The following is a 12,651-nucleotide window of genomic DNA, read 5'->3' as shown; positions in this document are numbered from 1 at the left end:
CAATTCAAGGTCCAAATAATGACATTAATCAATAGCTACCAAAGCGGAGTAAGACACTTTCTTTGAGCTGTTCACAGGAAATTAACTCTAAAGTAGCACTTTTGAAATAAATTAAACTTGATGTTAGTGATTTTACCCATTAGGAGTGACTTTAAACCAATGTTTGGCTCTAAAGTTTCGTTTAAAGTTACTTATTGCACTTTCTCTAACTTTTGGCTTCTCTTTGACTCCCAGGTTGACATCGGCGATGGTGCAGCACAAGCGGGCCGTTCGTCCCTCCCGTAATGTCCAGGCCTCCAGAAACCCCTTAAAGATTCTGGCTGCAAGAGAAGACATCCGACAGGAGTACACCGAGGAGAGACTGAACGTGGGGCAGCTGGAGACCAAGAGAATTAAACAGGAGAAAAGTGAGTCGACAAGCAATGGATGGAAATGTGCTTCAGTTCAGTGTTGTTATTAACTAAAAATATTTTCAGCAATGGACATAAAGCTAAAAATAATATACAAATATTAGATGAAAAACTAAAAAATCCTTCACGAAAATCAGAAACATTGCCTTGATAAATAACTGAAAAAAGTTTAATTTGAAGTATTAAAATTGCTAGAACTAAAATTGAGATAAAAATAAAATAAAGCCAAATAAAAATATTAAAATAATAAAAATTTAATTTAATAAGAATAAAAGTATATCTCAAAACTTATACTAAATCTTAAACCAAAACTTAAACTAAAATTAAAATGAAAGCTATAAATATTCAAAATATTAAGTACTGTAATAGTATAGAATACTAATATAAATGTAATAAGAGTAAATAAATAGTACTAAAATAACATTGCTTCAGACATTTTTTTAATTGGGAACAACATATAACCAATGAAGGAAAGGAAAGAAAAGAAAAGGGAAAAAAGTGAAAGTGATGTATAACTATTCAAAATAAATAAGTTAAAAGTAGTCTCAAAATACTGCTGTAATTGGTTTCTGCTTTGAAAATTTGCATTTACGTGAATGAAATTTTGCTATCAAAATAAGAAGAGTAATCAAATATATTTTACTTTCTGTTGTAATAAAGTGTTTTTTAATGTGTGTTTTCCAGTGAGCAAGCGCTCCAGTTTGTCGGACGCAACCCTGGCTGGTTTGGCCAGTAAAGAGAGCTACAGCAGCGTGAGTCTGCGCAGTGTCAGCATCTCAGAGCAGATGACCAATAACAGCGCAGCTCCCTACAAAAAACTCATGCTCATGCAGGTCAAAGGTCAGTCTGAAATACTCTAACACTGTCTCCTAACCAGGCACGATGTGATGAAGTGATGCATGGAAAGTTATTTTCTATCACATTAAGCTGGAAAGCCATCCAATTGGTCCAAAAATCAAATGTATTCTGATTGGCTTACAGTGAAGACAGAAAAATGACTTAACTAGCCTAATGCCTGGCTAAAACGCAGCGTATTACCCACAGGAGGCACAAAATATGATATAACTAGAAAAATTGTGACATTTTACTGCAGCAGTATGTTTTTTAGTGTGTGTGTGTTAAACTATATGTGCATGAATGTTGTCCAGGTCGACGTCATGTCCAGACCAGACTAGTGGAGCCTAGAGTGTCCTCTCTGAACAGCGGTGACTGTTTTCTTCTGGTTACACCTGAGCATTGTTTCATTTGGACTGGAGAGTTTGCAAATGTCATTGAGAGAGCCAAGGTACAACCTGACTGATACTCTGACTTCTTACGCACGTTATTCTTCATATGGTCTTTGTGCTTCACTGCTATATTGTTCCGTTTGACATCCAGGCATCAGAACTGGCCACTTTCATCCAGCTGAACCACGACCTTGGTTGTCGAGCAGCACAGGTAGAGACGATCGAAGAAGGAGTGAACTCACAAAGCCCCGCAGCTGTAGAGTTCTGGAAGATCCTGGGAGAACCAGCCAACTACCAACGTACGTGACCTGAAATCAAAAATAGATATTTATGTACCGTTATCCTAATTGAAATGAATAATATTTGTCCTTCTACTGTGTGTGTGTGTGTGTGTGTGTGTGTAATGATTACAGCGGCCGGGTCTCCAGACGAGGATGAGATGTTTGAAAATGCCATTGTGGAGACGAACTGTATTTTCCATCTTGTGGATCATAAACTGCTTCCTGATGATGATTTCTGGGGAAAAGTGCCTCGTAGTTCACTTTTGGGCTCTAAAGAGGTCAGAAAATTATATTTTGTGACTTTTAGATATTGTGTTAACATCTTCATGCATTATTTCATGTTTTCATTAAATGTGAAACATTTTAGCATTCTTTGCAATTTGTTACTGTAAAGTTTACTGTATATTTACTATTATAATTAACTAATTTAATAATAATCATAAAAGCTTTTATATTATTCTGTTTTGCTAGTTTTATTATTATTAAATAAAATATTTCCCCCATTTAGGACAACCACGTTTTCATCTGATTATACCTATGTCTGCATTTAGACATGATCTAATTTTTTTTGTAACTTGCAACTGACACACATTATATATTTTGTGTATTAATGTATTTGTGCAGTATTTTATGTTTGCATTGGCACTGGGGTTGAAATAGTTTAAAATTCTGAATTGAATTTTGTGGTAGCTGACTGTATGTTTATCATTATAATTTACTTGATATAATTGGGTGAATTAAACATCACATTATCACATTCTCAAAGGTTTTTATACTCTTCTATTTAGCATATTTTATTATATTTAATAATGATAAAACTTTTTCCCCATTTAGGAAAACCACATCTAAATTTATGTCTGCGTTTACACTGGCTCTACAAATCTGATTTTGACACATATGGGATATTTTGTATTAACATCTTGTGCATTATTTTATGCTGGCATTGGCACTGTTGTTAAATATGAAAAAGCTTATTCTCTATTCTCAATTGTTTTGTAGTTGCATATTTTGCATATTTTTACATTTAATAAAAGATGTTTTCATTTGAATATATGTGAATAATGACTATATTTGTTTTTCTTGGCTTTCTTTTTCATGTTAGGTGGTAGTGTTTGATTTCGGTAGTGAAGTGTATGTGTGGCATGGCAAAGAGGTCACACTGGCACAGAGGAAGGTGGCGTTTCAGCTGGCCAAGCATCTTTGGAACGGGACCTTTGATTATACCAACTGTGACATCAACCCTCTGGACCCTGGAGGACACAACACACTCATACCAAGGTGCTCACACATGTTTCAGGGGTTTACCTAAATTGATTATATTAAGTTTTACACACACTAATTATCCACTTAACTTTGAGAATCTCAATGTAAAGTTGTTTGTGTGGTAATTTTTTTAGGAAAGGTCAAGGTCGTCCAGACTGGGCCATATTTGGCAGACTGACCGAACATAATGAAACATGTCTTTTTAAAGAGAAGTTCCTGGACTGGAGAGATGCTTCTAGACTGTCACCTAAAGAGGTCATCGAACACCCCTTCCAGCAGAAGGTGGGTCGCTGCGTGTGTCAGTATCTGCTGAAAATCTGCAAAACGGAAAGGGAAAAAAATCCTTTGATTTGTATTATTGGGGATGGGAATTATGAGCAATGTAATGATTGCAATAATGATTCCCCTTCATAACTGGTTCTAAACATACACTATTTTTAAGTGTTTTTGAAAGGAATGTACTGTTCACTAAGGCTGCATTTATTTGATCAAAAATGCAGTAAAAGCAGTCATATTGTGAACTATTATCACAATATAAAATAACTGCGTTCTATTTGAATATATTTAAAAATGTATCTATTGCTGTGATGCAAAGCTGAATTTTCAGCATCATTACTCCAGTCTTCAGTGTCCTGATTTCTGATCCTTCAGAAATCATTCTAATATGCTGATTTGCTGCTCAAGAAACATTTCTTATCAATATTGAAAACAGTTGTCCTGCTTAATGTTTTTGTGGAAACTGTGATACATTTTTTCAGGATTCTTTGATGAACAGAAAGTTAAAAAGAACAGTATTTATTTGAAATGGAATTCTTTTCTAACATTATAAATTCTTGTCTTTTCTGTCACTTTTGATTAATTTAATGCATCTTTGCTATTTCTCATTAAAAAAAAAGTTATACTGACTTCAAACTTTTGAACATTAGTGCGTCTAAGAAAGAAAACTAAACTATAATATTAAACATATAAACACAATAATAATCACAATATACAACGATGCTCAAAATATTACATTGAAAAAGGAAGTTCTTGATTCCCATCTATTCTTTTAGTGTTCTTTTGATCTGAGCACAACTTTTTTCCCCCATTTTCTTATTCTCTTCTTTCCATCTCAGGAGTCTTCGGGCACAGATTCTCGTTCTGAGTGCCAGGCGTACAACGCCTCTCTGATGCTGCCGGTCCTGCATTCACCCATCAGCACAGTTCTGGATGGTCAGAATGTGGGTCGAGGACACGGACCGGTGGAGAACAGCTTGGGCGACTGCATGCGCTCTCTGGAGATCAGCACCGTTTCGGTTGACGTCTGGCATATCCTGGAGTTTGACTACAGCCGACTGCCAAAGCAGAGCATCGGCCAGTTTCACGAGGGAGACGCTTATGTAGTGAAATGGAAGTACATGGTGAGCACGGCAGGTTAGTAACGGCACTGGAACAAATAAACTTGGCTTCATTCAAATGCTATAGGTGCTTATGTACATCATGCAGAAAAATATAGACCTGTTTGTTTAGTGGAATAGGATGTTTTTGATTAATTGCTGTTGTTGTCTTTTATTGTGCTGTTCCGTATAATTTTTGATTTTAGTGTGCATAAGGAAAAAATTACATTTTTATGAAAAAAAATGCCATTACACTTAGTTAGGACACTATTTTGAATGAAATTATACAGGAAGTGGACTAAAGGGGAAAAATAAAAAGTATGCAATACATCCCCTTTATATATGCTGGTATAAAGATGTGTGTCCGTGTGCAGTGGGCAGCAGGCAGAAGCCGGATCAGGTGCGCAGTGCAGGTCCCGGCAGGGAGAAGTGCTGCTATTTCTTCTGGCAGGGCAGAAACTCAACGGTCAGTGAGAAAGGAACGTCTGCACTCATGACTGTTGAACTGGATGAAGAGAGAGGAGCACAGGTAAGATGAGATACTGGACTAAACACACTTGACTGCTTTCTGCTTCTCTCATTCGCTCACTCACTGCTTCTGTGACTCATATTCAGATGCAGGTCCAGCAGGGGAAGGAGCCGCCCTGTTTCCTGCAGTGTTTCAACGGGGGGATGATTGTGCATTCTGGGAAGAGAGAAGAAGATGAGGAGAACATTCAGAGTAAGAGTCTAGCGTATTTGCAACACTCCTGTTTAGTTCATATTTTGGGTATGTTAGGAAAAATGATGGGTAGTAACTGCTCCGTATAATCTGGATGATGTAATCAGATTCCAAAAAATACGTATTTTAATTAGATTATATTACATTTTAAAATACTAATAATAAGACTACAGTTGCTTGATTGCATATTATTCACAAAATTGAAGTAAATTATTCATAATTTATTGAATCTCTAATGTTGATTAAGAGTCACATGACATGCTGGTAAACAAATAAAATATTTATTAATGTGCAAGTGTTTTATTTTGATTCTATTTTTTATGATATACTGCATATTGTTCATAGTATGTGCATTTTTGTGCACATGGATTATCTTACTACTTTTGCCAAAATGTGCAAATATAATATAAATATATACAGTGATTGGGTTTAATCACTGACAGAAAAAGAGCACAAAAAGAGCTCTTTTTTGCACATAGATATACTGCATATTGTTCATAGTATGTGCATTTTTGTGCACATGGATTATCTTACTACTTTTGCCAAAATGTGCAAATATAACCAGAGCACATAGTGTAGCACAGTGTGTATCCCACAATGCGATGCCTTGTCACATGTGGACCAGAAGCATTTTTTTTTTTACACCATATTGGATTAAAAATACAAAAACAGCCATATTTGTCATATATAACTTGCATGTAATGTGCTCATGGGAGAGTAATACGATAACATTTTATTGTTTGAAGCACGTGGTCGTGTGAAGAGTTTCAAGTACTTTATTAAAATAGTGTACTGTGCAAGAAGCTGTATGCCAGCATATTCATATTTGACTGTTTGTCCTGTGTTTCAGATGATTGGCGTCTGTACTGTGTGCGTGGTGAGGTGCCTGTAGAGGGCCATCTGCTGGAAGTGGCGTGTCACTGCAGCAGTCTGCGATCACGCACATCAATGGTCCTTCTGAATGTCAACAAAGCCCTCATCTATCTGTGGCACGGCTGTAAAACCCAAACACACACACGGCATGTCGCTCGAACCGCGGCAGAGAAGATCAAAGAACAGTGAGTCATGCATTTTTTTTTATGCATAACTTAGTTCCCTTGTTGTAATTTACATTTACACATTTATACTTAATACTATAAAATTGAGTTCAGAGCATACGCTAATGTTCAAAAGTTTGGGGTTCAGAAAGATGAAAAAAAAAAAAACATTTTGCATTGGAAGTTTTTATGATTGAAATCTGACTCATATTTGTGTTTTCAAGACGGCCACTGGAGGCGGGACTTCACAGCAGCTGTTATGTGACCATTCATGAATATGAGGAAGGTGGTGAGCCAGTGGAATTCTGGGAAGCATTAGGCAGGAAGGACCGCAAGGCCTACGACTGCATGCTTCAAGGTACAACACACCAGTGGAGAGTGGAGATGCATGATTTTGCATGTTTGTTGTGCACCTGTATGTTCCTCACTCCGAGATCTCTCTGAAAATAATGCACCATTAGCATACATTAGAAAAAAATCTTAAATCATAATTATGACAAACTAATACATAATAATGAGATTAAAAAGTCATATGTATGAGACAAGTCAAAATTGAGATAAAAAGTAGAAATTATGATGAAAAATTAAAATCAAAATTGAAGTCAAAATGTACATTTTTGTTTATCTCCAATTTGACTTTTTGTCTTAATTTTGACTATTTATTCTCAGAATTTTTGCATCTTTTTGACTTTTTATCTAATAATTGCGACTTTTTAATCTGATAATTATGATTTACCAAAGCATGCTTTTTTTCTTATGTGGTGGAAATGGGCTTCAATATGTTCACAAGTCATAATGCAAATGAATATCATCAAAAATTGATGAGCTATTATCAGTCAGACTCAAACAAATGAATTTATCACAACAATCTTTTTTTCTCTGCTTCATCTAACTTTTTTTTCTGTTTTTATTTCAATATTTCTCACTTTTTTCAGACCCTGGCAAGTTCAACTTCACGCCGCGTCTGTTCCAGCTCAGTAGTTCTTCGGGTGAGTTTGTGGCGCAGGAGTTTTTCAACCCATCCAGAGCTGCAGACCTTGTTTGTTCCCTAGCGTTCCTGCAGGAGGATCTGTACTCTGCCCCTCAGCCAGGTAAAAAAGAAATGACACATTAACTCCTTTCTCTCAGGCTGGAAACAATGAGTCATAAATAATTATGCATGTTTTTCTCCCTCTCTGTCTATTTCTAGCTCTGTTCCTAGTGGATAACTATCATGAAGTTTACCTGTGGCAGGGCTGGTGGCCGCAGGATACTGAGAGTGCCGGTTCTGCCCGCATCCGCTGGGACTCAGACAGGAAGTGCGCTATGGAAACCGTGTTGCAGTACTGCACAGGTGATTGACAGACTTAATAGCCAATCATCCTTTCAATCTTCCAGCGAATCAGAAACATGCATTTGAATCAGCACCTATGTGCTGCTTCACATACAGTTTCTGTTCCACTTATGCTGTGAATACAGATAACTGATGCCTCTCTTTGCTTGCAGAAAATAATGAGAAGAAGCCTCAGAAGTCATACTTGATCCATGCTGGATTGGAGCCTCTGACCTTCACAAACATGTTCCCCAGCTGGGAGCACAGAGAGGACATTGCTGAAATCACAGAGAGGGTGAGACGCTGAACGTGTGTTGTATTTCTGTCAGTGATTAAACCCAAATTTGAACAACAGAAAACAAACTTTCGGTTTCGGCCAAAACTGTTTTGGAGGGCCAAAATCATTGAGCGCGTTTACATGTATGTTCTTAAGCCGATTATGCTTAATACGCCGAAAACACACTTAGTCATGTAAACGCGGTAACCCGTTTTCTTTTATCGGAGTAAGGTCATAAATGGCGTAAGCATAAACCGGTCGCAACAGGTAGTTTTTTGCTTCTTATTCCGATTTCGCACGGCATGTAAACGCAATAGCCCGCTTTCTGTCGGCTTCGATGACAGGAACACATCATTAGTGCAGATTTAAGCACATCTAGACCGAGCAAACGTTTTTAGTAAAGAAAGAAGGAAATATATCGCAATAGCAGACTTTTTCATGACTCAGAAAATGATAAAAAATGTGTTCTCATCTTGTGCAGCAGAAGTGGTTCAGTCACAATGCTGCGTTTATAACTGCATGAGAGAATAATATATGAGCTGTAAGTTTCCCCGCCATGTTGCAAGTTGACTTGTTGCAAGCTTAATTTAACATCACAACTGACAAATGTATGGAATACTCTTGAGTCAGATGATTATATTTTGACGTCACTACAGGGAAATAAACTGATTTATTAATGAAGTCATGTAAACGCAGCTTACTTGCGTTGTCAGGTTACTGGTGTGCATGTAAACGGGGAAAACTGGTTATTTTAATAAGCTGATATTTGTGAGTTATCAGCTTACTGGTGTGCATGTAAACATGCTCATTGACTGAAACCGTGACTTTAATCAGTGCATTTAAAGGGATAGTTCACCCAAAAATGCAAATTTTTATAATTTACTCGCCCTCAAGTTGTTTTAAACTAAACAGTTGACAGTAGTCATTGACTTAGTAGTATTTTTTTTTCCATACTGTGGAAATCAATGGCTACCGTCAACTGTTTGGTTAACAAAATTCTTCAGAAAAATCATCTTCTGTGTTCAACAGAAGAAAGAAACTTCCTACAGGATAAGGATTTTTAAAAAACATTTTCTGTAAATTTCTGAATCATAAAATATTTTAGAGCTTGGCTAGAAACTAGAAAAATATATATTCTTTATACATATTTCAAAGGTTTTACTCTTTGTAAAAATTAAGTGTGTGTGTGTGCAGGAGGCAGAGGTGTGTAACCAGATCATTCTGGTGGAGGATGTTTTGGCCCGACTCTGTCAGAGCACTTATCCTCTAGCAACGCTGAAAACCCGTCCCTTTCCCCACGGCGTCGACCCGCTGAGACTCGAGATGTACCTGACCGACGAGGACTTTGAGGTAACGCCAAACACTACTATGAGAGAGATCACCTGTGCATCTTGGGTTTGGTGTGAAAATAGAAAACAGATGCAAAACTGTTCACATTCCTGAATAATCTTTTAAGATTTAAAAAAAATGTTTATTTGACAGGGACAATACAGAATAACATTAGTATACAGTGTTGAGCACCAGATGACAGCTTGATGTGGAAAAAAATGCAAATAACCAATTAGTAAAAAAAAAAATCATAAGATTGATTCTGTTTAAGCCCATTTTTACTACTGTATATTGATTTTTTCTATTCTTTTTCTTTTAAATTTAAATTGCCAAATAGAATTGACTGAGTAGGTTTCTCAGCCTGTGAATAGTTTCTTAAAGCATGATGTGACTAGATACTAAGAATGGATTGTTTTGCCGTTTTAGGCGGAGTTGTAGGGAATTCTGAGTGGGTAAGTATCTCAGATATGGACTGATGTCACAGGGAGAGATACAGTATGTTTCTATGGCACTATTTCCTGACAGCCTCACTTTTATGCTTTATTTTCCTCCCTGTTTCTCGCTCACTTTGGACTTCTCTTGTCCAGCTGAATCCTGGAGAACTCTTTGAGCAAACCACACAAACACACATGCATGCACAGTGCACACACAAACGCAGTGTGAACAGATTTATCCTCACAAGCTTTTTTTCCAGCAATACTTCACATGGGGTGGGAAGTCGTGGCCTAATGGTTAAAGAGTCGGACTCATAACCCAAAGGTTGTGGGTTTGAGTCTCATACCTAATGGTTAGAGAGTCGGACTCGTAACCCAAAGGTTGTGGGTTCGAGTCTCATACCGGCAGGGATTGTAGGTGGGGGGAGTGAATGTATAGCGCTCTCTCCCACCTTCAATACCACGACTGAGGTGCCCTTGAGCAAGGCACCGAACCCCCAACTGCTCCCCGGGCGCTGCAGCAAAAAATGGCTGCCCACTGCTCCGGGTGTGTGTTCACGGTGTGTGTGTGTGTGTTCACTGCTGTGTGTGTGCACTTTGGATGGGATAAATGCAGAGCACTAATTGCAGTAAAGGGAAGTCGTGTGAGGAAGTCGTGGCCTAATGGTTAGAGAGTTGGACTCGTAACCCAAAGGTTGCAGGTTCGAGTCTCGTACCGGCAGGGATTGTGGGTGGGGGGAGTGAATGTACAGCGCTCTCTCCCACCTTCAATACCACGACTGAGGTGCCCTTGAGCAAGGCACCGAACCCCCAACTGCTCCCCGGGCGCCGCAGCAAAAATGGCTGCCCACTGCTCCGTGTGTGTGTTCACTGCTGTGTGTGTGCACTTTGGATGGGATAATTCCGAGTCACTTCACTTCACTTCACTTCACATGTTTCTGAAAACATTTTACTGAGCACACTGTGTCATAACTAGGCGTGACATGATAAACATGTAATAAATCATATCTCTTCCACGTTAATGTCACACAGATAGTGATTTGCTGTGACAGAGCTACCAAAGGTCACTCGTTTTCAGTGAGATTTGGCCATTTAAGGAGACCGAGATGCACATTAAACCGCCAACTCTGATAAAATGTGTACACTTGTGCTTTGTCTCAGTCCAACAAGACTGCGTTTTGTCCACACTGTTTTTTCTTGAAATCTTTCTGTGGTCTTAATTTAGACAATCACAGTCAATGTGCATGTAAAGTCCACCAGTGGTTGGCAAACCAGTGGTCCCGCCCCAAATTCAGACCATTGGTTGAATAGATTGTTCAATCAATGATTGGCTTGCTTAAGTTGTGTCTGCACATTAAACTGTAATAAGCGAAAGACAATGTACATTGGTTTTAACACATTGTACATCATTTCCAATCTAGATTTCTGCACAAGCAGCAAGAAGGGTATGCTGAGTAGCCCTGCCCACTTTCAATTCTGATTGGTCCAAAGTCTCTCTCCTCTTATCTGTAAATGTCAGGTTTTTTTCTATTTGACTGATTTAAACAAGATGTGCCTAGCTAAGACACTGTTATTGTAGTGTTACTGTAAACCTGTTCTCCTTCCTTTTCTGCCAATTTAATATTGTGCAATCAGATTGGGTTGAAGTTTTTGCACATACGCTACCGTTCAAAACAGTGGGGTCAGTAAGATTTTTTTTTTAAGGAAATTATTACTTTTATTCAACAAGGATCTATTAAATTGATCAAAAGTAACTGTTCTTTTGAACTTTCTATAAAGACTGGAGTAATGATGCTGAAAATTCAGCTTTGCATCACAGGAATAAATTACATTTTAAAATATTTTCACATAGAAAGCAGATATTTTGCATTTTAATAATATGTGATCCTGGACTACAAAACCAGTCTTAAGTTGCACAGGGATATTTGTAGCAATAGCCAAAAATACATTGTATGGGTCAAAATTCTTGATTTTTCTTTTATGCCAAAAATCATTAGGATATTAAGTAATATAAGTAATATAATGATGTATAAATTTTGAAAAATGTTCACTTAAGACTGGTTTTGTGGTCCAGGGTCACATATGTCAAAATATTACTGTTTTTTTCTGTGTTTTTGATCAAATGAATGAACCATCGGTGAGCATAAACTTATTTTAAAAACATTTTGAAAATCTTTCCAACTCCAACATTTTGAATGGTAGTCTATGTGTATTTATATTTCTGTGTTTCTCTCTTTTCACTCTATTTCACACTATTTTCTGTGTTCTCAGAGAGTATTAGACATGAAGAGAGAAGAGTTTGACGCTCTGCCCGGATGGAAGCAAGTGAACCTAAAAAAAGACAAAGGACTCTTTTAAAAACCTGACTAATTATCACTGTCCATTTCCTCCATGGCCACCGGTTCTGCGCTCACCTCAGCATTTTGACCTCTTTCGGTTAAGGGAGGTGATTGTGCACTGAGAACAGGGTAAGCGGTCAGGTCAAAGGTCACTTTAGGGTCTTCAGATGCACCTGCTGTGGCGTCCGCTTTTGATGTATTTATAAAGTCTGTGGAGATGATGTCTGTGTGTGTCTCCTCACTACATTCATGTATGACGATTCGCAGTCTGTGAGCAGTGCGTAAGTCCATGTAACATCAAAAACAGTATGTTTAGTACATGAAATCAATTCACTCCTCTTCCCATTCGGTCTGATCTGCGATGGGTTTTTGTTGTAATGTGTGTTTATGTTTGATAAGTCTGCTGAATAATTGGAAATTGTATAAACTTTGTAGCAAACAAAGAAATGGCAGAAAATCCTGTGTGATCGCTCTAAATCAGGGGTGCCCAAACTCGGTTCTGGAGGGCCGGTGTCCTGCAGAGTTTAGCTCCAGCTTGCCTCAACACACCTGCCTGGAAGTTTCTAGTATGCCTAGAAAGAGCTTGATAAGCTGGTTCAGGTGTGTTTGATTAGGGTTGGAGCTAAACTCTGCAGGACACCGGCCC

The 12,651-nt window shown here is 37.9% G+C and overlaps 1 protein-coding gene across 4 annotated transcripts in view; it reads left to right on the top strand.

The window, feature by feature from the left end:
- The window catches only part of LOC107676328 (supervillin-like), a 52,897-nt gene extending 40,356 nt beyond the window's left edge, over nt 1-12,541 (top strand). For all 4 annotated transcript variants that reach the window (XM_016470859.1, XM_016470858.1, XM_016470857.1 and 1 more), the window contains 17 exons: nt 235-407; nt 1,095-1,250; nt 1,559-1,695; nt 1,788-1,935; nt 2,050-2,195; nt 3,020-3,195; nt 3,315-3,462; nt 4,296-4,593; nt 4,931-5,085; nt 5,172-5,277; nt 6,128-6,335; nt 6,539-6,672; nt 7,250-7,405; nt 7,504-7,647; nt 7,800-7,921; nt 9,098-9,253; nt 11,938-12,541. In XM_016470859.1, the coding sequence (XP_016326345.1) occupies nt 235-407; nt 1,095-1,250; nt 1,559-1,695; nt 1,788-1,935; nt 2,050-2,195; nt 3,020-3,195; nt 3,315-3,462; nt 4,296-4,593; nt 4,931-5,085; nt 5,172-5,277; nt 6,128-6,335; nt 6,539-6,672; nt 7,250-7,405; nt 7,504-7,647; nt 7,800-7,921; nt 9,098-9,253; nt 11,938-12,024 (2,650 nt within the window). In that variant the 3' untranslated portion in view covers nt 12,025-12,541. The remainder of the gene's footprint in view (nt 1-234; nt 408-1,094; nt 1,251-1,558; nt 1,696-1,787; nt 1,936-2,049; nt 2,196-3,019; nt 3,196-3,314; nt 3,463-4,295; nt 4,594-4,930; nt 5,086-5,171; nt 5,278-6,127; nt 6,336-6,538; nt 6,673-7,249; nt 7,406-7,503; nt 7,648-7,799; nt 7,922-9,097; nt 9,254-11,937) is intronic.
- Nucleotides 12,542-12,651: the final 110 nt, after the last annotated feature.

The sequence above is a fragment of the Sinocyclocheilus anshuiensis genome, unplaced genomic scaffold (genome assembly GCF_001515605.1).
Source record: "Sinocyclocheilus anshuiensis isolate Anshui unplaced genomic scaffold, SAMN03320099.WGS_v1.1 scaffold4580, whole genome shotgun sequence".
NCBI lineage: Eukaryota > Metazoa > Chordata > Actinopteri > Cypriniformes > Cyprinidae > Sinocyclocheilus > Sinocyclocheilus anshuiensis.
This window is presented reverse-complemented; position numbering and strand designations above follow the sequence as displayed.